The following is a 26292-nucleotide window of genomic DNA, read 5'->3' as shown; positions in this document are numbered from 1 at the left end:
CCTCTGCAGCTGACGCATCAAAACAGATCATTGAGAGGAAAGATGACTTTCAGCACAATGGGTGCTGCATAATCGAGTTCTCAACCAATCAGAACAGAGCATGAGAGGGGCTTTCATTCATTGAGGCCATGAGGAAGCATTAGTGAAAGGACTGTGCTAAAACACACAGGAGGTTTTGTTCCACGGTACAGCCACTACCTACTGTACCACTCATTACGCTAAAATCCACAGGAAGAAAAAGTGTGTAACATTTCAACTAGTTCTCCACAAAAGCCATAATATTTCCCAATGCAAGCATCGCCGATAATATTGCTTGTTTTTTGGAACAACCTTCTAACCTTGCCATGTAACTCGTCCATATGAAACCTCAAATCATGTGACTTGATGAAAAGAGGTGTGCTATTACTTTTCTAAAGCAGGGTTTTCAAACTTGCCACAGTTCTGCAAACATGATTCACGAGGGCCGCTTTTCCTAAAACACTGTGAAAAACAAAAATATATGTGCAAAATACTTTCTGGAAAATATTCAGTTTCCATTCGCTACAGATATACAATAATCATACAGAGCACAGCTACAGAATAACATAACAGAATAGTCTTTATAAAGAAGAATGAATCAATAATGTCAAATTTAGTTATCTTTAACTTGTATAGTTTTTATAATTTTCCCCTCACCATACTTTAACTCTAACTTTTCCACAGATGGCCCCCAGTCTGAAAACCCCTGTTCTAAGCAATTAGATTTAAGATTTTGACTTAGGACGCAAATGTACAATACAAATATCAATGCATATACAAATAAATAATACACAACTCCCTAGCAACTTCATAATAGCACAAAAATATTTCAGTCTTCAGTGTCTTGTGCATATTTTGTAGAAAATGTGATTTTTATTTCTGGATTCTTTGATGAATAGAATAGAAGATTAAAAACATCATTTATTTGAAATTGAAATCTTTTGAAACATTTTAAATGTCTTCACTGTTGAATGAAATAATCAGCTGAATAAAAGTATTAATGCGATGAATTTTACCAAAGACACCAAGGTCTTTTGAAATGAACTCAATATGAAACATTTCCAGGTCAAATTATCTGTATGGCATAGTATTTGTATCAACGCAGCGTTTGGTTATGATTTGAAAATAACACTGTATACTTCTGCTGATAAATGAATTGCAAAAAACTGACAAAGCAAAATATTACTGCACTTGCCAGGTCTGAATGCTGAGATTACTCAGTCACTGCTGACACATAGACCAACTGCTATGAATAATACCTCAAAGAAGTGCTACTTAATTAATAAATGTTAAAAAAACGTCAGCACAAACCCTTAGCTTATCGTTTATTTATTCAACATGCAGTATAAATATCAGCTGAAGTCAAACTTTAGTCATCACCTTATAGAGAAAGGGAGAACTGGCCAAGGAATCTTTATTATGTGACCATTTTAAGGTTGGCGCAAGATCCGAGCAACTGTTACTTAGTGTGAGCAATGTGACGTTAATCCGCCCGCTTTTTTCACACCTTTGCAACCGAGTTTTGGTCGAAAAATACATAGCTCACAGTGGATCATTCATACTTCGCAGTATCCTCAGAGGTGTTGCATTTTTCAGCTCTGGCTTTGGGTTCTCTCCTCCTACCCTGTTTTGATTAATGCTAATTATATTATATGTAAATGAGGGAACGTGGATGAGTCAAAGCAATGTTAATGGTTAAAAAGAAGGTTCAGCGCCAGCTGCTGCCTAGCTAATGGATATTTAACACAGCTGTCAATCCAGCTGTCAGTCTACTGTATGCATGCATGCATGCAAGAGCAACACACACAATAAACCTAATTGGGAGATTAAAACTGATGGATAAACAATGAAAGACAAATATGATTGACAAAAGCTTGCTATCTGAAGCAATATTGCATTAACGAGAGAAATAATAAAGCCAAAAGATACGAGAAGCCATGTGGCTAATTACTTTTTTGCATAAATACAGCTATAATTCCTTGTTCTTGATTTATAAGAATATCTCTTACAAAGGAGGCTCAGTTATCTTCCAAAGAGAACAAATAAACAAACACAACACAAAGGCATACAGAAAGCAAAAAATGAAACTGTACAACTGTACACTTGATTTTTTTTTTCTATGATATTGCAGAGGTTTATTTTTCAAGTGTACAGTCGTAGAGTTTCATTTTTTGCATCTTGAAAAAATATTTCTGTGTTCTGTATCCCTCTGTGTTGTGTTTGTTTAACTTTTCTGTTTGGAAGATAAATGAGCCATTAAATGTTTAAATGGCCCGACCAATTTGATTTTGTGCCAGAGCTATTCGTTATACAATACAGATTTTTATTCCCACCGTAAGTCCATCCCACAAAGCACTGCCGACACTTTTACTTTCTGTGGCAAGAAAAAAACAAGCTAATATCATGATCCTGAGAAAGCCTCTCTTTCATCCATGAACATTCACCCTCCACGTATCCTCATTTCTTCATTCCGGTCACAGCTCTCAGTGTTCACCTTGCTCCTGGGGCTCTGATATAAATCCAGAGAGCTGATCTCTGACAGGAACCCCGCTGCGCTGCATCAGCCATTTGAGAAATAACAAGAGGTACATTATGAGGAATTGAAATACGGAAACCAGTTTATGCTAATATTGATCTGCATATTGATTTTTCACATTTGAATAATGAGGCAGCTGGAAATGATGGGTTCAGGGAGGGGGGTATTATTCATTTGTGTGGAAAAAAAAAAAAAATCTTGCCTGTTGTAGAAAATAAACTTGATTCGGATGAAAAGAATAAATGCAGAGAATCACAATAAAAGGTCACTCACTTAGACAGGCAGCCAAAAGCACTGAAGCGTTGAAGAAAAATCATTTGAAGACTTGAACAAAAGGAGGAAGACAAAAAAGGAATAAATTAAACATCAGGTGGAATATGGGTGAGGATGTTTTTAATTCTCTCCAATCCAATTGGAAATGATTGCTAAAGTGACAATGAGCTCATTATATTGAATTTTCCTCTCTTGCATAAATCTTTGTATGAGGTGGAGATGATTATAAAGTATGCCAGTCATAATAGATGTGAGTGCATTTTCAAAGCTGATCCTATTGTTGACAGTTGCACAAAAAACATACAAAGATAATATAACACATTGCGAAAGGTACAAAAACTGTCACTGTTGCTTTAATTGCAAAGGCTTTTAGCTTGTTTTTCCCAACGTACACCTGCACTATGGCTCAGCAGGAGAGAAGAATCATTACAGACACCGACATCCTTTTAAAACTGTCACGTGTTGGTGCACAAAATCAGCCATGCAAGATTTCGCCACACATGTTGGTCTCGTTTTGTAAAGCAGCTTCCTTTGGTCATATTCTGGCTTTTCTGTAAAAGGTTGACCTCAAACGGCTCCTCGTTCCTGTTTTAGCTCTCTGCTTATTGTGAGCGCAGAGGTACAGCTGTAATTTCGTCTGGTGCAGAGACAAAGCTGCACCGAATTGACTGGATTCCTGCTGATACCTGGCTTTCTTAACATGTGCTTGTGCTCACCGGTGAGAAAGAAACAGCAAGAGCGGAAAGAGGCAAAACTAAGACCGTGGGACACGATGTGATCGTTCATGAATGCCATCGAGTGTGGTCGTCTAAAAATGCATGCGGTATACAGTATGAAATACAGAGGGGGCGTGAGAAAATTATTTTACACCTGCTGCTTTTTTTAGAAACATCTCGGTCTTAAGAAAATGAGAGCAAACTGAGAGAAAGAACAGTGCGTGTTGTTCACTCAACTGCCCTTTGCACCCCACTTGACTTCTATAATGTTAATAAGCAAAAAACATAAGACAGGACTGGATGGACTCGATGGTGAGAAGTGGGTGCTACATATCCTAATGTTATCCAACAGATTGTGCAGCCTAAGTGACATCAAATTATTATATTATTTTGATAAAAAATTACCAAGATAATAAGTAACCAACAAATAATTCGTAATAAGACCAGGAACATGCATTAAGAATGTAAATAGATAAATAAGTACATTTTGATGGTGCTTACTGATCTTGACCACCAAAAAATTAAATAATCAACATAATATTTTACTCTTTTTATTTATTTTGCAAAATCAATCCTGAAATGTAAACAAAATTCTAATATAATAAACTACTGTTCAAAAAGTTGGGATCAAAGTTTTTTTTTATGTTAATAAAAGAAGTATTATTAAAAACGCAATAATATCGTGAAATACTATTACAATTAAAAATCACACGATACTTCAGAAATCATTCTAATATGCTGATTTAGAGTTTAATAAACATCTCTTACTATCGTCAATGCTAAACACAGTTGTGCTGCTTAATGTTTTTGTAGAAACCATGATTTTTTTCAAGACACACTAATAAATATAAGGTTCAAAAGAACAGCAATTACTTAATGCTTTCTTTGCCTTAAAGGGATAGTTCACACAAAAATGAAAAATTTTATATTTATCTGCTTACCCCCAGGGCATCCAAGATATAGGTGACATATAATGGCAGTCAATGGGACCCATGGCTTAGAGAGACAAAAAAACATACACAGACAAAACCAAATTAAACCCTGTGGCTCGTGACGATACATTGATGTCTTAAGGTCACGAAACAATCGGTCTGCACAAGAAACTGAACAGTATTTATATAATTTTTTCCCCCCTCTGATCCACCGCAATGTCCAACTGTCCTAAGCATGTTCACAACAGCCGGCTCATTGTTTAGATCACTTTAGACCGATTGTTTCATGTCTTAATACCTCAATGTATCGTCACGAGCCACAGGGTTTAATTTGGTTTTGTCTGTGTATGTTTTTTCTCAAAGCCGTGAATCCCATTGACTGCTATTATATGACTGACAGACTGCAACGGTTTGAGTTAAAAATCTTTGTTTGTGTTCTACTGAAGCAAAAAAGTCACCTATATCTTGGATGCCCTGGGGGTAAGCAGATAAACATCAAATAATTTTTTTTTGGTGAACTATCCCTTTAAAAGCCAAATCGGACTGGCAAAACCTATGCCCACTATCACCACCATAGAGCATGCTTATTCCAAATAACTTTTCAGAAAAGGTGAACTTTTAGAGTCAAATCTTGGAAGGAGCAAAACAAACATGTCATATAAAAAACAAATGAAGTGAAAAAGCAGCGTGAGCCATTTCAAAGGCCTTAGAGGTGAATCTGGGTGCTCTGCATGTTGGTTATAAGTGGACACGCACCTCAAAATGGGCCAGACGATACCTCCCACCGCCCCACTGAGATTTACATGTTCTGCCCTTCAGGAAAGAAGGTGGGAGGTGGATGTAGACAGAGCGAGTTTGTCAGGGAGCATGTGCTGGTACAAGCACTGGGGCAAAATGACTCAGTGGGACCTAGTTTTTCATTAGCCTTTACCAAATTACAACACTATGAATTTTACTGTTTTTGTTTTAGGGTCATAAAAGGCATTATAAAACCAGTTCTGAACTGAGCGTTCCAGCTATCCTATAGTCATGCAGAAAGTTCTTTCCATCAAAAAAATAACTATACAGAAAGGATCAGTCCACCCAAAAATGAAAATTTCTTTATACTGTGGAACTCAAAATAAGATATTTTGAAGAATGTGGGAACCAAACAGTTTCAGTTCCTTTTGACTTCCATTGTCTTTTGCCCATCTAATGAAAGTCAAAGGGAGCTGAAAATATTTAGCAACCAACATTCTTCAAGATATCTTATTTTGGGTTCCACAGTATAAAGAAAGCCATACAGGTTTAGAGCAATGTGATGGTGGGTAAAAGATGACAGAATTGACATTTTTGAGTCTACTATGCCTTTAAATTAACCAATGTCATTGCATTAAACAACAAAATATAAAACATGATTTCTAAATATGCTTTACACAATATATAAATGTTTCAAAAAAGAAAAAGTTGCATTAAAGTAATTGCAAAATGGCTATAAAAAAGTGTTGAAAAGGTTAGACCTCAGAAAAGGTCTAGCATAGCTTGTTTGCTAGACCTCTATTCTGAGGTTGTTGGCAAATATTGTTACCTAATGGCGTAAAAATCATATGTATTTATGTGTATCCAAATACTTTTTTGGGGACCCACTTTATACAATGTTGCAATTTAGATTAATTATATGAATTATAAGCTTATATTTTCTCTTTGGCATGCTTTTCAAAGAATTTATCTAAAGTGCAACCGGAAAATGGCTCTTAAGTCCATAAATCACAATCTAACAATCTAGGATTGACTCTAATTCCAAAAATCTCAAACTCGGCATAGTCTTAACCAATCCTTTCTAACCCCTGTTTCTTAAAACTATTGGCTCATATATTGGCGCTCTCAGTCTCGGATTCCTCCTTCAGTCCTGCTGGTCCACAGTAAGATTTGTAATTTGCTACAAATCTGCTCCCATTTCCTACGCCGACCCCCAGAGAGCCTGGAGCCGACCACACAGTAAAGCCCAGTAAATGGCAGAAGCGAGCTAAAACATCTGTCTGAGGAGGTAACGTAGCAAGCTTGTCTGCCAGCGCTTGATGGGCTCCTCCGCAGAATGTCCAGCTTCTAAGCCGATGGGGTAGAGTCTGAGTCACGCAGGGCGAGAGTGATGTCACAGCATGCAGTTTATCATAGATTCAACATAAGGAGCATGGCAAGAGTGTGCAGTCACATGTATCTTATGATGGCTTCTTCGTTTACTAGCTCCCTAGAATGTCACATCTCTTTTGAACGGGTTTTATTTTTTTGTTCCCGAGATGATATCAGTTTATCTTTGTCAACATCTTCACTTAGGCCAGCACTGCTATAATCTATCATCTGATCGATGACCTGTCATTCTATCCGATGTTAAGGATAAACCACAATATCTGCATGAACAGAAAAAATATAGGTCCTTTTTTGAAAAGGAAAGCATTGCTATTTATCAAATTTAAAGGAACAGCTCACCAATAAAGACAATTCTGTCATCCCTGACCTTGTTTATGAAAAATAAACTTTTTTTTCATGCAATACAAAAGTACACTCTTACTGTACAATGCCAATTCAGAGTGACCACATCTGCCAGCTCCAAAAACATTTCCTAAAAGCAAATGTGTGCGAGTCATAACAAGCTTGAGAACAATTCTGTCACTGTACCTTTCTCTGCCTTAAATTACCTTAATTTTTACCCTAGTACTGGAATAAAAGAATCAAGCACTGAAGGGCATTCTGGGTATCTGGTGCAAGACATGTAACAAAAGATACAATGCATCATATTCACTAGTAAGGGTATACTTAAATATTCTTATGCATGCAGAATATTTCTGCCAGATTCACAACAGGTGTGCACATAAATGCTCATCCTAATGTTGATGAATTACTAACAGAGCATTACCATAGCATTATATATAGCCAAAGCACCTCCATAAGGCTTTCTACACATTCTCTCCTGTACAGCCAGACATCACTCTCTGCAGTCATATCCTTCTGCTGTCTAAAGGTTCGCGTTTAGAGCACTTGAGATCTCTGAATGAAGCTATTTCAAAACCAGTTACACAATTTGTAAGACTACACATGACCCAGGGCAGGGCAAGCTATGAAACATAATTTTTGGGGGAAAAGGTGTCTGTTAAAATGAATAAATGCTCAAATGATTAAGTAAATGCACTTAGTTGGGTCTAAATAAAAATAAAAATAACGATAAATCGTGATTTTTCGTATTTTGCATAATGTTAAAAAAAAAAAAAACATTTGATAAGTGTGTATAATTCAAATTAAATTGGGCTTAATATGATACAGAATGAATTATCTAAATAGCACTGAATGTTTGGTAAAATAGTCACATAAGGATACTCCACTGAATAATTGATTTTCAGTTAATATCTAAGGTTTGCAGGGAAAATGTCTACCGAGAGTGAATCTTTCAAGCATAAAATCTTGCAATCATAAGTCGATGTTAAATTGAATGTTTTCTATAATAAGGAGAGATCAGAAGGTCCCAGAATTCATCAATCCACCAGACCATTCAAACAGTCAACAGACCAGTCTCTGCAGTCAGAGAGAAAAAGAGAAAGAGAGAGAGAGATTGAATAGGAAAACTGGATGGAGTTTTTGGAGTGCAGGGAGTTAGTTTTCTTGGCTCTGGAATAGATTTAAGGAAGGGTTAGGATTTGCATACCATTTGTGCCCTTTGGCCAGAAAATACTGAAATTACATTCTGTCTATCATCACATTTCCATTTCTCAATAGTAGTTCAGCGCTTGTTTATATTAATCTGCACTATGTATTTAGCGGTACAGTAAAATGACATTATAAAGATAACCTAACTCAAACATACAAATGGGACGTATTCATGTACTATCTGCAGGATACACTCACCAGATTAGTTCCTCGCTCCAACCACAAGCAAAAATGATGAAAGGTACACAATCTGGCAGTAGGGTGGAATAATTGTGTGTCTACAGCGTGACCCTGTTACAAAAACAGTGCCTAATCCAATTCAAGCCCCATAAATCACACCACAAACAGGGTGGGAAAGCAGATCCGCTTTGTATGGAAATTGATGGAAATTGTAAACACGTCCACAAGTTTCTAGCATGCAACTATAGGAGAAGCATCTAAAGTAGTACTAATGACTCCTATGAAGCAGTAGGCTAATGAATGGTCAATGGTTTGAATCAGAGTTGTGTTCTTCACTGTGGTTCTTTAATTCATTAGAAAAAAATCATTTTTGATTGATTGGCCATTTAAAAACATTAGAGATAAGCAGGTGGACAGGGCAATTGATGCGCTAATTCCGATTCTAACCAAAAAAATGGTGCAAAAAAATCCAAATATTGAGAAAATCGCCTTTAAAATTGTCCAAATTAAGTTCTTAGCAATGCATATTACTAATCAAATATTAAGTTTTGATATATTTACGTTAAGAAATTTACAAAATATCTTCATGGAACATGATCTTTACTTAATGTTCTAATGATTTTTGGCATAAAAGAAAAATTAGTTTGACCCATGCAATGTATTTTTGGCTATTGCTACAAATATACCCCAGTGACTTAAGACTGGTTTTGTGGTCCAGGGACACATACGAGTATTTGATAGAACTGTCAGATGTCAAACACCGTATCAAGGAAAGAACAACCTCCACAAATGAAAAAATTAGAATTCAAATACACCCACATCTAAAAATTCAGGTAGCCTACTAGCTGTGTGCAAATGTTGACATCCGATGAGTCATTCGTTTAGAACTTAGATTAATCCGAGTTTTAAATTTGCAAGGAGGAATTGCTGAGCTTTACTTGGGATCACTGTGTGAGCAGGTGGTCAACTGTTTTGTGAGCCATATTTTCTTTCCTGTAAAGGAGAAAGAGGAGAGGGACCCGTGAGATAATTAGCCATCATTATCCCAATCTCCTGCTTCCTGAGTGGATGCTGTGCCCTTGTCCTGTTCACCGTGACTCATGCTCATCAAACTGACACATGACCCGACCTGTGCTGCCCAGTGTTATGTGCACGACTGGCGTTGGGATGTCATCCGTACACAGATCTGAAACAGGATGTCAGGAGCAATTGTATAAACTCAATATAATTAGATCTGCATGGTATTTTGGAGGTGAAGTGTGTACATTTAAAAATTTTTTTGCAAGCAACTAACTGAAAAAAATTTAAATTCTCAGCATGCTCATATTGTTCCAAACATCCATGAGTGTCTTTCTTCTGTGGAACAACATGAGCATGCTGAGAATTTTCATTTTCAACTTTATCGGACCGATATGTGTATCAACAGAAATGTTCAGAAAGTGCCACCGAATCAGTGTTTATATGAATGGCTTATGGCTTACATAGTTGTCACTGTACATTAAACTGGAATATGATCAATTACTTTAACATTGGAAAAACACCTTTAATTAGAAGTAGATGTTAACATTAGAAAAAAGATTGATTTGTTTGATCAGTATTTGACTCTCCGCTTTCACTTTCACACAAACACACAGGAAGCTGGGTTCAGAGTTAATGATCCATGGCTCTTTTACTTTGATTTGGTGGATTAAAGAGGTTTTAGATCAAGGAGAGCCCTAAAACACACACACACACACACACGCAAACATACAAAACGGCGCTTCAGGTACTGAAACAAACACACAACCAAAGACCCATGCACACAATTCCATAAAGTTTCCAATAGCCACCTTTATCTGATGCCTGAAAGGGTCTCTCAAATCCCTCTCTCACACACACAACCTTTAAACTACTTTCATCTGAAAACCTCTCAAAACGCTCCTAGACTCAATCAGCAGTGGTAATGGAACAGCGGCCTTTATATCCTGACTTCAGCTCTGCTCAGAAGAAGAGGGAGAGAGACAGAGAGAGAGCGGTGGACATCCTAATCATTTTCATATTATGATCTACAGCCGTGATATAACCAAGACACAAATATAGAGCTACATCCTCCTGTCAGTGAGAAAGGTCATCACTTCCAGAGAATTCTCCTTTCATGGCAAAAATGGTTTCGTGGGAAGCCCTTTACGGTCGTTACAAGGAATGCATTATTCACATGATTTATGAATCATATATAGGCTCTACACAATCACAAAAATGTGTTTACTTTTGCTCTGCACTACTTTTATATTTTGATTATAGCATAATTTATATATCAGAATTAACTATTTTATTCTGCAAGGATGTATTTCATTTGTCAAAGTGCATGGCAGTCAAGACTTTATATTATAAAAAATATAAATGCTGTTTTGAACTTTTTATTAAATCCTGGAGAAAAACAAAAAACAAAAAGAAGTGGGGGAAAAGTTTCTACAAAATCTGAAGCTGTTTTCAACACTGAGAATAAAAAATAACACTAAATCAGCATATGAAAATGATTTCTGAATAGTCATGTGACACCGAAGATTAATCTGGCTGCTGAAATTTCAGCTGTCATCACAACATTAAATTATTTTTTTAAGTTATTTTAAATGGACAGTTTCACTATTTATTTCTAATTCGATTTATATGTATTTTTGATCAAATGAATGAACAGTGAGCATAAGACACTTTCAAACAACATACAAATATTACTAATCTCACAATTTTGAAAGGTAGCATACCTCAAAAGATCTAAAACTAACAGGAAATAGACCAAAAATAAAAATCTGTTCCAGGCCAGGACTAGGGTTTTAGCCTCCTTTAGAATTCGTAATGGTCTGGTGAATGTTAAGGAAACGACTAACATCACGTGTAATTGGGGTGTTTCTTGTGCCACATGATTATTTTGTGCAGTGGAACATGATAAAAGAGTTACATACTCAACAAGGGCTTATTCTCAGCTGAGCACATCACATACATTTCAGTTCATCTCTATCTATTCTCCTTGGAATATTAAGGTTGATTAGGGATTTGAACCATACGCTACTGAGCAAATGCTTTAAGCGCTAATGCCCCTGAGCTTTATCATAAGATCTTCCACACTGCAGAAGACTTCTCTTTCTAAATATCAAAGGAATATTAATATACCAAACTTCATTATACAAACAGAAAATTCAAACATGCCCTTCAGAACTGCAGGAGGGCGAAACATGACACTCCATTAAAAGAAACAGCAATTTGAAATCTTGGGCAATCTAAGAGAAAGCGAGAGAAAGAAAAGCAACTATTTATAAGTGCAAACACATAAAAAGCATCAAAAATCAATGCGCTGGGGGAATAAATGATGCAGTGGCATTTAAAACATTTAATCCTCGGTTAAAATGCTGAAGGAGTAATAATGTCAGCCACTTAAAGGTATATAGTGAAACAAAAAATGAAAATTTACTGAAAATTTACAAACCCTCAGGTCATCCAAGATGGGAAAATAAAAGAAGAGTTTTTTCCTCATCAGAACAGATTTGGAGAAATTTAGCATTTCATCACTTGCTCACGGATGGATCCTCTGTAGCGAATGGGTGCCGTCAGAATGAGAATCCAAACAGCTGATAAAAACACCATAATAATCCACATGACTCTATCAAATAACATCTTCTGAAATGAAAACCTTATTAAGAAACAAATCCATCATTAAGGTGTTTTAACATGAAACCTTTGCCTCTGGCCAAAATACCCATCCATAATCCATAATAATACTCCCTCCAATGAAAAGTCCATTTGCTGTTGTCCTGAAGGACTCGGAGCTAGTAGCAACAGTATGAAGTTAACAAATCTTAATGATGCATGTATCATCACACATCACTTTAATTAATGGTCTGGAGTCATTTTGTGGATTATTGTGATGTTTTTATCAGCTGTTTGGACTCATTTTGACGGCACCCATTCACTGCAGAGGAACCACTGGTGAACAAGTGATGTAATGCAAAATTTCTCCTTTAAGATCACTGAAGTTAACACTCTTTAAGTGTTAACAAACCCCTCCCGTCACGATTTATCCACCTGTGCAGTGAAAGCTTAGCACATTCCTCTAATTATTTTTGCACTTCCTGAAGACAACTAGAATGGTTTCCTCTCCAGGACCCCGGTGCTATGCTTACTCCCTGAGGACTGTGCTTCTCTGCCCTCAGCTTCATTATTCTGTTCCTTGCTCCCTGTAGTAGACAGCAGGTGCCGTCGCTCTAGCAGACATCTCCATGCTGAATGTATCATTAGCACTTGGGCTCACTGGGGCACTTAAAATGAATAAAATATCTCATGAACGCATCAATTAAATCACAGTGGGGCACTGAATAATACTTGGAAAACAGCCTTAAGTGCAATGCAGTTTTCCCATCAGCTCTGATTTTCTTTCTATTGATGCAGATCAGGGTCCACAGAAAAGAAACGGAGAGTCTGATAAAGATACACACCAGTGTCTTCTCACAAGGCTGGGATGACGCAGTTCAACGGTCATCTGGATAAAAATCCTCCAAAGGATAAAAAAAAAATACACCTTGTTTTATATTACCTTTGCATCAAATTACAAAAAAAACTAGTTGATGTTAATGCGAGGATGTTTCTAATACAGCGTCTAAGGTGAGTGAGTGACGGTAATTTAGTCGAATTGTAACACAACAAAACATTAATTACCCTCTTTTCTCATCATGCTCAAAAACACACAAAACTTATACTTAATTTCTAAATTTTTATACTCCCCTTTTATTCCCATGCAAAGCATGCTGGGAACTACAGTTTCAGTTATGTCAACATCAAAAATAATTTAATCAAGTATTTTCACCCATCATAATTTAATCTAGTTGAACCCACATTTTACAGAATTACATAAAGCAAAGAAATCAAATTAAGAAGAGACCATTTTGTTGTGTAGATCACAAGTAATATAACTGAGTAAATCAGAAAATTTCCTTTTTAGTGTACTTTAGTTAATCCTGATTTGAGACATCAGGCCCTGATTTTACAAACCATTTAAAGATGCAGCGAACAACAGCGTGTAGCCTGCTCCTCTCGATCATACATCAAAACAGATCTTACTATCTGCTTCAACAGAATATGCAAACACCAGATGAGGATCCATCTTTGATATGAATTAAACACAATGCACACTAATAACATCTGGTCTGTATATTACTGTTATAATAAATATGTGCATACCATACCGTTAGTATCTGCCTGTGAAATAATCACAAATAAATGCAAGAACTCACATCTACTGCATACTTTTTCAGCAGATTTGCATTTGCATTTTATTACAGTATTAAAATTCCTGATCAAAGAACAGCATATGAAATTATACATTATAAATAAATATTAATTCTGATATAAAAACAAATTTATAAATGTCGTTACTGTCACTTTTGATCAATTTAATGCAATAACTTTCATAAACATTAATGAGGACTTTTAATTCTGCTAGTAACCCATAACTCTTTTGAACTTTATATTAATCAAAGAACCCTGAAAAGAGTATTAGATATTCGCAAAAATATTAAGTAGCACAACGGTTTGCAACATTGATAATAATAAATGTCTCTTGAGCACCAAACCAACATCTTAACATGACTTCTGCTGCTGAAACTTCAGATTTGCCATCAAAGGAATAAAGCACATTTTAGAATATATTCAAAAATACTTTTTTTGTAATAATATTTCACAAAATTTTAGCATAAGAGATTTCGGAGCATAAGATTTTTCTATAACACTGGAATTGCACAAGGTCATGAGATCTAGATTTTATAGGGTGTTTTCTCCAGCAGTGGGTCTGGTTTACTGCCTTAGGACAGGATTTAAAGGATTAGTTCATCCAAAAATGAAAAATCTTATTTTTACTCATCCTCATTCATTCTAAACTTGTGAGTCTTTCTTTCATCTGTGAAACACAGAAGCAAAAATAACTGTACTTGTTGCTCTTTTCTTTGCCAATACAATGAATGTGTACTTTCAAGCTTGGAAGAGGAAGTAAAAGTAATGTGGCAAATACATCCGATATGTCTTTCTGAACAATTCAGAATGTTTTTGAACTGGATTAACGAAAAAAAAAAAAAAAAAAAAGTTTCTTGCCAACAAAAGCTAGCTCAAGATTTGCAGAATCCACCTTATTTTTCATGTATGAACACCCGCAGCCATGGCTTCTGGTGTCATTTGCCTCCAATTATTTTTAGCTGTACAAAACAGTTATGCTGCTTGAAATGACAAACTGGTATACCATATTATTTTAATGCGCTGTCTTAATTAACAGTTTCACCGTTCACTGCACCTTCTGTTTACTATTCTTCTCGTTATTTCCCTACAGCGGCTAATGAATCAAACGTCTCACACATGCACAGAAAACAGCTTACTTCCAGCTGAAAACTAAGATGGATATAATGACTTAAATTTGGGTCCATTCCTGACGTAAAACTACTGACTTCAAAAGTTTTAGAATATAGCACATGGGTCACATTGACTCTTGAAATCTTGAAAGCGTCAGTTTCCAATTTCCATAAAAAATAAAACACATCATTTTCAAGATTTCTCTAAAATTGTGTGTTTTTGGACAACTATGTCTTTAAACACTCGTTGAAATAAGTCTCAGAATTATTTCAATACAAATATTGCCCTCTTGTGGAGTCTACTGCAGACAGTGACAAAACCCTCTCTGTTGGTTTGAGTGAATCAAGGTTAAAAATCATATACAACATCCAAGCATAAAAAGCTAATATATCAGTTATGAAACCACTATTGAGGAAAACGTCAAAGCAACAGATCAGTTATTAAGTTTTTAGCAATAACATGCCTTACCTAAGCAAAGTCATATTATGAACTCACTGACAAAAGCTCTGTCTATTTCCTCTCCGTTTCTATTTTTGACTGTTTACTGAGGAATAGAGAGAAAGTGATGAAAGAGCTTTATGATGCAAAGAAAATTACAGTATGACTCATGGCTAGAACAGAAAGGTTGTGCAGTTTTGATGCAAACGAAGCACAAAGTACAGCATAAAGAGCTGGCTGTCAACAGCTTCTCTTACGTTTGCCTCTTGTAATCATATTTTAAGAACAGAAAGCTCTGTATGCATGTGGTTTGCATTTTTACTGACTGATGCACATTCTGACAACAATAATTTAATATGTGACCCTGGACCGCAAAGTCGCTGGGGTATATTTGTAGCAATAGCCAAAAATACATTGTATGGGTCAAAATTATCGATGCCAAAAATCTTTAGGATATTAATTAAAGATCATGTTCCATGAAGATATTTAGTAAATTTCTTACCGTAAAAATATCAAAACTTAATTTTTGATTAGTAATATGCATTGCTAAGAACTTCATTTGGACAACTTTAAATGCGATTTTCTCAATATTTAGATTTTTTTGCACCCTCAGATTTGCAAATTGTTGTATCTCGGCCAAATATTGTTCTATCATAACAAACCATAATACATCAATGGAAAGCTTATTAATTCCAGAAGGATTTATTATGATTTGGTAACACTGTCATGCTGGGGTGAGTTACTGGTTTGAGAGAAGCTTTTTTTCTTATATTAAGGCATAAGCGAATGGTGTCTCCCTTGCCCAAAGACAGAAAATCAGGGAAAGATTATGGAATTTAACAGGAAAACAATATATTCAGTAAAACCATACCAACGTTAAATCACACAAAAATGAACATTTGCTGAAAGTTTATTCACTCTCAGGTCATCCAAGATGAATTTGTATTCATTGTAACAGATTTGCAGAAATGTATTATTCCATCACTTACTCACCAGTGAATGGGTGCCGTCAGAATGAGATAAAAACATCCACAAGTAATCCACACCACGCCAGTCCACCAGTAAGGTCTTGTGAAGCAAAGAGCTGCATGTTTGTAAGAAACAAATCCATCATTAAGGTGTTTAACTTTAATATTTGCATGTTTCTCTCCCGATTCAGATGAGACAACTTTTTCACAGAGAAAAACAATATTACAAAAAAAGGACTAGAAACAATGGTTTGAAGTTTAAAAACATCTTAATGATGGAATTATTACAAACATGCAGCTTTTGGAAATGTGTTGATTACTTTTGTTTTTATCAGCTGTTTGGACTCTCATTCTGACGGCACCCATTCACTGCTGATGTAATGCTAAATTACTCATAATCTATTGCGATGAAGAAACAAACTCAAATACATCTTGGAAGGATTATTTCTATTTCCTTATGACCAAAATGTATGTGATAACAGAGGTTATCAAAAAAAGCAAACAGAATTTTTGATCATCTCTTTATAAAACAACCTAGTACCTGATTACCAGAAGAACAAACATTCAAAGCAGAACAGAGCAGCATTAAAAGTGTCATCTGGTGCCAAAGTGCAAAAGGAAGCCAAATCTCTCTACAAGCATGGAATTAGTGCGGGCATAGTTTGCCAAACAAGCACATTTACATGTTAAATATGTCATATTGGCAAGACACTGAAAATGCACGACATCATTAAAAAAATCATGAATCTGAATAAAGTAAGACATTTATTAGCAATGTTTGATGGACCGTTAATCAAGCTGCCAGACACATTTTCCCTCCTGCCATTATCAAAGTAACACATGGAGACTTGGCTTGTAACACATACAGTAATCATCAAACAGGAAACACTTACTTAAATCGTTGGAGCTGTTTGACAAGAGCAAACATTTTGCATTTAGAGCTGCTGAAAGGCCAGAAACATCAGTGAGGATGGACAAAACTGGTAGTTTTAAGAAAGAAGCTGGCCTTTGTGCCCATTTCAGTGCCTGATAAATGAGTATCGTGATGCTGGTTTGACACTTTGAGCGATATATTTATGTTCCAAGCTCAATCTTTCTAAACACACTCAGACTCATCAGTATATGACAGATACTTAACATCTTTCACTATCCAATTTAAAAAAAATGTCTTTGTAGAGATACATGTAGCACCATTTGTCCTTGCGTCCAACTTTGCTTCAAGCGGTCACTAAACGGTCTATATGAACCCCGAAAGCAATTTTGTTCCATTTTTAGATATTTTTACTTCTACTACTAAATGCTGTTGACAAACAAAATGTAACCATCTAGCCAGCTGGATCTCACAAAAAATAAAAAAATAAATAATATATCAAAACATCCCATTTTTGCCCACATTACTGTGGAAATTGAGACGAATTGTCATGAAAATAATGTCATAATGCAAAAGAAACAAATGTATGGCCTAATTTTTTATGCATATTTTTTTTCTTTTGATTTTGGGTCGAATAGGACCCAGATATGCTCCCGACACAAATTATTTTTATCATGGCTAAATTGGTGTTGACAAAGGTCACACATGCACCATTCAGTTTAACTTCAGAGTAACACTCATGCATCCTAATAAGACAGTTAGACCATGGGTTTTCAACCTTTTAGGACATGCGCCCCCCTAAGTTTGTCTAATTTCACTCGCGCCCCCCCAACACCCCCCACCCCCCCGCGAGCCCAAAGTGTGCGAACATCATTCACATATTGTTTGCTGCGTTTCCAGTGCGTAGCATTAAGAAACATAAACATATAACCAGTTTACCTGATTCAGTGTGATGGCTGAGCTTGTTTCTGAGATAACAACATGCCAATCTGTGGTTGGATTTCTGACATGACTAACCGTAAATCATTTTACACTAGGGGTGGGCGATATGGGAAAAATATCATATCACCATTTTTTATTTTTCAAATATCACGATTCACGATTTTATCACGATTCTTCGTCATGTTAGTTTTACTATTTTGGTTTTACAAGTTGTCTGAGCATTACAGCCAAACTAGAAAGGCAAAACCTTTCAAGGTAGAAAAAAAAAAAAGACATGGCAGATATTTAGGCCAAAGTGGGCAAAGATAAAAATCTTTGTCATCATTTTATCTTTCTTATTAAAAAATAAGAACAAAGATACAATGATGTATGAAGAACAGTGATGAAGAACAGTGCTTTATTTTCAGGTACAATAGGTGTATTTAGCAGAGCATTCAATGAAATTGAATGAACAAATATAAAAATAAAACACTAGATGGACTGATTCCTAAAGCAACTGTATTAAAGATTTTCAGTCAAGAATAGTGAGTGATTTTTCTCTTTGCGTTTTGTTGTTTTGTTAACGTTACATGACTAGTTCCCCCAAAAATAAATATTCTGTCATCTGTCTGTCAATTCTGTCATAATGTTTTATTTTTATACCATCATTTACTCAAAAGTTGTTTTAAACCTGAATGAGTTTCTTTCTTCTGCTGAACATAAATGCTATTTTGAAGGTGGAAAACCAAACAGTTGCTGGTCCACAGTGACTTCCATGGGATTTTTCTTTCCTGCTATCAAATTCAATGTGGACCAGCAACTGTTTGGTTACCCTCATTCTTCAAAATATCTTATTTTGGGTTCAGCACAACAAATTAATAGAGGTTTGGGACAACGTGAGTGAGTAAATAATGACTGTGTCATAAGAAAATTTAGGGTGAATTATCCCTTTAATGACAGTCGACAGCATGTTTAGTGTCCTGTCCCTTTAAGAGCTGCACGCATCTAATATACAGGCACGCATCCGTTTCTCTCTTAACTATTTACTTTCATTTTAGAGATAACCAACTGAGTCTGTATGTAAACCTTGTGTGTTTTGACAGTATTAGCGCAAAAGATAAGTTAGTTAGTTAGTAATCAGGCGCTGTTAGACAGGCTTTTTAGTGCGCGCGCTTCAGGTGAATGCGTTCAGAAAAAGGGCACCTCAGACCAGCGCGCGAATTAAACATTTAACCAGCAAGGCTTGTGTGCAAATAATGTACTTTTGCGATCGCGAATAAGTGCAGTGTCCTGTCAGAGTAACTCTACTGCTGTATGTCGTGTTGTACAGTACATAGAGACGGAGGCGTCAGAACTGTATTTGACATTATGTGCGCTGTAGCACGATACTACGATATTTCTTCAAAAGCAGATCGTGGAGACATTTTTATCGTCCACGATCAAAAATCGTCATATCGCACACCCCTATTTTACACCATTCTCACTGTCGCCGAACAGCGGGAGTCAGATTCCCCCTAGCGGATGGCTGAAGAATTGAAAGCTCGTATTCATAAATCTTCAAGGCAATGTCTCTGAATTAATTGATGCTCGCGCCCCCCTTGACAGGTGCTGGCGCCCCCCTGGGGGGGGGGGGGGGCACAGGTTGAAAACCCCTGAGTTAGACAACACTCAGTGTTTCAGGAAACCTGGTCCTGATTACTAAAACATTTATAGACAGAGCAAAGTTCATATTCCTCTCTCTCATATCCAAAAAAAGTGGTTTGACATTTGCTTCTGAACAATATGCACACAACTGATGACATGGAAGAAATAATTAAAACAATTTAATACGGAAGAATAACGAAACTCCATTTAGTGCGTCTATTATTATTGATTACTGTTATTATAAATATGCACATAGTTACTGTTTCGAGAATCTGACTGAAATACATTATAGTGTAAATTCTAAGGTTTGAGATGTAACAGAAATATGAAAGATGGAGAATTTAAAAAGGAAATGGAAAAGATGAGGCAGAAAGAACGAAGTGAGAGAGAGAAAAGGAGTGTAAAGCGAGAGGTTTTCAGTCCAGAGGCACCTCTCTCAGATTTGCTGGGTCAGCTATAGCTGTGGCCTGTTTGGACTCTCTCATCTTATCTAGGCCAAACAGCAGGTCCATTTGAGTCACGGGCCTCAGCTGCGTGCTGTCCACATGCCTGAGGACACACCACAGGACACCAGGACAAAATCAGGCATGAGTAATATACTTTTACATTCACTACTGCATATTTATACAGCATTTCAAAACTCTTGAGAATATTTTGAACTGTTTCTCTTCTAAATAGGACGATTTGATAAACTTCCATAGTATGACAGCTGCACACAGATAAAATATTATTTTAGACGTACTCGTCGTCATCCAGCTGGAACTGCTGTGCAATCTGTTTCATCTGCTGTTTGCGGACATAGTCTCGAACGCGGTACATGGCGGCGTCTCTGCACAGCTCTCTCAGATCACTGCCGGAGTACCCCCCGGTTTGACCCGCTATTTCCTTCAGGTTAATCGCGTTACTTAACTGAGGAAAAAAAGAGTCAAGTAAAATAATTTATGTTGTTCAAAACTTTGGGGTTCAAAACTAATTCATACTTTTATACAGCAATGATGCATTAAATTGATCTAAAGTGGCAGTAAAGACATTTATAATGTTATATAAAAAATATTTCAAATATTATATTCATCAAAGAATCCTGAAAAATGTGTGACTGTTTCCACAGAAAACATTTAAAAACACAACTGGTTTCATTCATTTGAATAATAATAAGAAATATTTCTTGAGCAGCAAATCAGCATACTGGAATGATTTCTGATGGATCATGTAACATTGAAGACTGGAGAAATTATTCTGAAAATTCAGCTGTCATCGCAGGAATAAATTACATTTTATAATATGTGACCCTGGAGCACAAAGCCAGTCTTCAGTCGCTGGGGTATATTTGTATTAATAGCCAAAAATACATTGCATGGGTCAAAATTATCGAGTTTTCTTTTATGCCAAAAAATCTTTAGGATATTAATTAAAGATCATGTTCTATGAAGATATTTTGTAAATTTCTTACCGTAAATATATCAAAACTTCATTTTGATTTTTTTTTTGATTAGTAATATGCATTGCTAAGAACTTCATTTTCTCAATATTTAGATTTTTTGCACCCTCAGATTCCAGATTTTCAAATAGTTGTATCTCAGACAAATATTTTCCGATCATAACAAACCATACATTATTTATTCAGCTTTTAGCTGATGTATACAACTCAATTTCGAAAAATTAACACTTATGACTGGTTTTGTGGTCCAGGGTCAGTCGAAAACAGTTATTTTTCATTTTAATAATATTTCACAAGATTACTGTTTTTACTGTGTACCAAATACATGCAGCCTTGGTGAGCATAAAATACTTTCAGAAACATTTTAAAAGCTTACTTTTTGAATAGCAGTGTAAATCTATGAATTTCTGCCACTTCACCTTTTATATAAGCATCACATTTAAGGACAAAACATTTTGTGAAGGAATTGTGGTGCAGAGGAAGTAGTTCTTAATGTCTTACATTTTCTCCAGACAGAATGAGTCTAAGGATTTCTTCTCTTTGAGCTGCATTCTGAAAATGGACCAAACATAATTATGTCTTGTCCTGATTAAGACAAATACAGAGTGTGAAGGTGTATGCATTCAGCAGACTCACAGGCAGGCCTACGTGAAAGGCTGTGGGCATTCTGCGCAGTATTGCTGCGTCCACATCCTGTGGTCTGTTAGTGGCCCCCATCACCATTACCTGGACATTGACATCTCATTACAATTTTACTTCCTATTAATCACCTCTGAAACATACATATATTTGTGCATTACCTGGCTGCTCAAGTTTGTGTCTAGTCCATCCCACAGACTCATGAACTGGGCTTTCATCATAGCGGTGGCCTCATGGTCCATACTGGAACGATTCCTCAGGAATGAATCTGATGCAAGAAACAGATTTTAAGTGGATACATGTCAATCAACCCAAAAATCACAAGAAATTCCAATAGTATTTAGGAATAAGCAAACTACAGATCTATATAAACAGTAGCATTCAAAAGTTTGATGTCAGATTTTTTATTATTATTAAAGAAGTAACTTATGCTCACCAATGCTGCTTTTTTTCAGAGATCAGAAGTACAATAAAAAAGTAATATTGTGAAATATCATTAAAACTTACCAAAAAATTATACCTATAATGCAATTGCCATTACTTCAGTGTCACACGATTCTTCAGAAATCACTCTAATATGCTGATTTGCTGCTTACATTTCTTATAATTATCAATGTTAAAACAGTTCCACTTAATATACTTGTGGAAACTGTGATACATTTTTTGAATAGGTGAATAGAAAGTTTGAAAAAAAATCTGCATTTATTTGAAATATAAATATTTAGTAACATTATTAATAATTGAATGCATTCTTGCTGGAAAAAAAGCAGCTATTTTTTGTCGTTGTTTTTTTTTTAATCACTGACCCCAAACTTTTTAAATAGTGTATTTAAATCACATATTATTAAAAATAATAATAATAATACAGTTACATAAGATTATATACAGTACAATTAATTAGTGTTTTTTATCAACAGCTAGACATTTTTTGCAGTCTTACTTTTCACATTTTCAGGATCTGTGATTTAATACGTGGTACTGACTTTAAAAGAAGCATAACTAATTAAAATAATGAACTTTTACTGCTGCTTCAGCTAGTACACTATGATAAAATGCCTGAGAGACTCTGTGTGCGGCGTCCACATTCTTCAGTTTCACAGATGAAGGGTCACAGTACAGTATTATTCAAATGTCATCAGCACTGAAAATACAGTGCTTAGACTCAGCATTGAAAACATTGCAGTTATTATGCAAATGTACATGCCATGTTTTCCATAAAACCCATGAATATAAAACACCTGCGTACACACAGGCATTACAGACAGTAGCGCTGAGTGAAATGATTCAGTGCGTTCAACAAGCTGGCATTGTAATATTTTCCCTATTTGTCTGGAATCCCTAAATATCTGGCAGATGTTTAGAGCATATTCAGTAGTTACCAATTTCATCAATGAAAATGATGCAGGGCTGAATCTTGACAGCCATTGAGAACACAGCAGCAGTCAGCTTCTGTGATTCGCCGTACCACTTATCAGTCAAAGTGGAGACCTGGAGATTAATAAAGCGGCATCCAGATGCTTTCGCTGTTGCTTTGGCAATTAAAGTCTTTCCACATCCCGGTGGCCCATACAACAGCACACCTGGTATCAGGGGAAAAAATATGAATAAACAACAATCTTTGCTTTGATATTTCTCATGTACGATAGGGCTGCACAGACTTGCTTTATTATATTTTCATTTGATCAGATTTTCTCAACAGAGATCGCTAATCTGGCGTTTTCAGATTATTATTATTAGTGCTTTTTTATTATTAGATTATTATTAGTGGTTTTTTCCTCTGAGAGTGGTTGCCAGATTGGGTCGATTTAAGTTTAACACTGGACAAAAAATGCATTTATTTAAAAAAAATCTGGCAACCCCAAGCATGAACACTTGTAGTGGCTTGTTACTAATGTAAAATAATGCATAAATAATCAGAAATAAATATTGCAGATGATTATGCCTATTACACTGTATTATGTACAACAAGAATAGGATGGAAAACACAAAATCCGAAAGAACTGTGATATCAAATGCTTTCTCCGTGTCTCACCTTTGGGAGGTTGCAAGAGTTTCGATCCACCAAACAGGTGACATTTCTGGAAAGGCAAGATGACGGTGTCTTGCAGCTCTGAGATGATCTCATCTAGTCCAGCAACATCTCTCCAGGTCACCTTACAAGGAAAGGAAGAAGATATAAGCTACTAATGACTTGGCAGGCTGGTGGGAGGCCAGTAGTTACAATGATTACAGGTCACACCACTTCAATAGCTTCCAATCTACCAACACAACTCAATTGGAAATCAGTTGAACAGAAAGTGTAAAATGACAACCGATGACATAATGTCTTTACTAACAAGTGCATGTGCCTTTTGTAATCGGAGGCACAGGGCGATTTGATGAATGGTTTGCACTGATTACAAGAGTATTGGTAGTTACTTTGATGCTGCCAGGATCGACGAGATGAGTTGCGATGTTCATTTCATACTCGGTCAGACTGACACCCTCTACACCTATCTGCTTCATCAACCGCTCAGCCTGAGGAGACACAATCAATAAACATGCATTTTATTAAAATAAATAAATATGCCATGTAATAATGCACAATAAATAAAGGTCAACCCATAAAAGAACCCACTGTTGTTGAAACTACCTCCAAACCTTGAGTTGTTTTTTAATTAAATGTATTCTTCACTGGAATCACTTGAAGAAGAAAACTGGAAATATAAAGTATTCTGGAAGACTTTCATAGTATCAGAGATACTTTACCCGTTTCTTGGCTTCGGATTTTTGTTTTTGTGTCGGATCAAAGGCCTCCACCACCCATTTGATGCTGTAATACGTTGCAGCTCCAAAGATGGTGAGTCTCAGCAGCATCCCCAGCACCTCATTCCGGGTGAGAGGGCGGAGGAGGGCGTCTCGAGGAATGTCACCCAACATCTTGCCCCGCCCACGCTGTCAGCCCATTGGCCAGGAAACACAAACTGGGTGTGGCTATCTAGAATAGAGCAGGTAGAAACATTCACCTGACCTCTGTCTTGCTTTATTGTCATACACTTAAAGATCAAAACCGAAGTGGATAACAATTCACAGGCTTCATATTTAGCCATGTATGAAAGATATTTATAACAGAACAGTATTATTGATATTAATAGATTCAATTAACTAAATAATAACGATGCCAGCAAATACTATCGCCGTATGTGAACATATATTTTAACTGCAATGCATAAAAAGAGAGACAAAAAATAATAGTGCGATTAATTTATTTATTTTTCAGAGACGTGAATCACATGCGAGCACCACAGTCTCATAACCAAGCCATAAACATCAAAACACAATACATTTTTTCTTTTAAATAAAATTCACTCACATTTCACAGCATCACTGTAATCCACAAACATTGACTTGTGTAACCGCGCTATACGCACCGTCCGGAAACAATCTCCATAAACACAGGTTCCTAGTCCGCCCCGAGTTTTTTTTTTTACAAGATAAATGATAAATTAGATGAATAAATATCTGTTAGTAGAAATGAACTATTATTTTAAATAAATATATATATATATATATATATATTAGTGACATTGTCTTGCTCAAAACAAGCTGTAGGCTAAAATAAATTTTGCTTTATTTGAAATTGTTGTCTGTCTATTATCTAAACTTAAAAATCATTTATTTTAGCTAGTTAAAGTAGCGTGTGCAATAAGCTCCCAACACTGACTAAATGAAAGGAAGAAGCCCTGTGTGTGTTAAGCAAAACAGAAAGCTGATCAAGCAGTTTTTAATTATTAAACGATTAAAGAGCAACCACAGATGTTGCTTTGGAGCACACAGGGGTTTTATTAAAAACCCACATCTGTTAATACACATAAAAAAAACATGCAAGACAAACTATGCACAATGCAACGAACTAACTTACCTAAAGTCTAGCTGTTTGATCTGCACACATCATTTCTTTCCTTCATCATCATCACAAATGATGCAACACGTTATATTTGTTTTATTGGTATTCTGTACCATCCTTTTGGTTCTGATGGACATTATTTACCATAATCTTCTCAGCCCTCAGTTTCTTCACAGACCACATGAGGGCAGACTTGGCATGATCAAATAAACTAGTGCAACACTTGAGATTGTATCAACCTCCATAATAAGAGAGAAACATGGATGCATGTAATATATTGAAGGTTAATTAAACTGGAGAATGGATGCTTGCTGGCATCAAGGAGTCATTGTCTTCAAGAACAGGGACTGGCATCAAGCCAGTGACTAACTAAACATTGCTGTATTTGATTAGTTGCCATGGTGCCTGCATCTTCCTGTGATGGATGTAAACTGGGAGATGCATTCATCTAATTTCTTCAATATTTCAATTAGCGAAGGAAACAGTGTGCACTTAGATAATGCGGCAAAAGAGAATTCTGTTATTAATCTGTTCGTCTAATATTTTTAGACATTCGTGCTAGAGCTCTGTTGGCTGCTATTCAGTAATATTAGCCTATGTTTGAAATTATTCAAACCCCAGTGATAGCTGGGATAAAGAAGTGAGAGAGTGTTCTTTATTAAAGAAATAGACTCTGTTTATGCATGCAGGTATGTATTGTTTTTGTTTGTTTGGTGTATGTTTGTGAATTTACTTTCCTGCAAAATAAACTAGACGGAAGCAAACAGGTTAAAAACGTCTTAAAGATG

General features: G+C 36.0%; 1 protein-coding gene across 3 annotated transcripts; it reads right to left on the bottom strand.

Annotated features, from left to right (window-relative positions):
• Positions 1-1333: 1333 nt before the first annotated feature.
• On the bottom strand, positions 1334-25030 carry LOC306869199 (outer mitochondrial transmembrane helix translocase-like). 3 transcript variants are annotated; one of them, XM_079415857.1, is made up of 12 exons: positions 24971-25026; positions 24367-24595; positions 24037-24135; positions 23651-23771; positions 22998-23198; positions 21780-21886; positions 21616-21705; positions 21481-21531; positions 20284-20450; positions 19973-20090; positions 2828-2878; positions 1334-2573 (listed from the first exon to the last, which is right to left on the bottom strand). In XM_079415857.1, the coding sequence occupies exons 2-11, from the start codon at positions 24535-24537 to the stop codon at positions 2828-2830; spliced, it is 1176 nt and encodes a 391-aa protein (XP_079271983.1). In that variant the 5' UTR covers positions 24538-24595; positions 24971-25026; the 3' UTR covers positions 1334-2573. The 3 variants fall into 3 exon arrangements, with proteins under 3 accessions (XP_079271983.1, XP_079271982.1, XP_079271984.1); XM_079415856.1 differs by lacking the exon at positions 2828-2878 and having other exon boundaries at positions 2140-2573; XM_079415858.1 differs by lacking the exons at positions 1334-2573; positions 2828-2878 and having other exon boundaries at positions 16859-20090; positions 24971-25030.
• Between the last annotated feature and the right edge of the window lie 1262 nt (positions 25031-26292).

This window comes from Barbus barbus, assembly GCF_936440315.1.
Source record: "Barbus barbus genome assembly, chromosome: 5".
In the NCBI taxonomy this organism is placed as follows: domain Eukaryota; kingdom Metazoa; phylum Chordata; class Actinopteri; order Cypriniformes; family Cyprinidae; genus Barbus; species Barbus barbus.
The sequence above is the reverse complement of the archived record's forward strand: the minus strand, read 5'-3'. Positions and strand labels throughout refer to the sequence as shown.

What these genes read in the sequence shown, in the direction of transcription:
- LOC306869199 (XM_079415856.1), bottom strand. Translation starts at nt 24,537, where the DNA reads ATGTTGGGTGACATTCCTCGAGACGCCCTCCTCCGCCCTCTCACCCGG. An exon ending in AATCCGAAGCCAAGAAACGG is followed by an intron (nt 24,136 to 24,366) that starts GTAAAGTATCTC and finishes GTGTCTCCTCAG; the next exon opens with GCTGAGCGGTTGATGAAGCA. An exon ending in TCGATCCTGGCAGCATCAAA is followed by an intron (nt 23,772 to 24,036) that starts GTAACTACCAAT and finishes TTTCCTTGTAAG; the next exon opens with GTGACCTGGAGAGATGTTGC.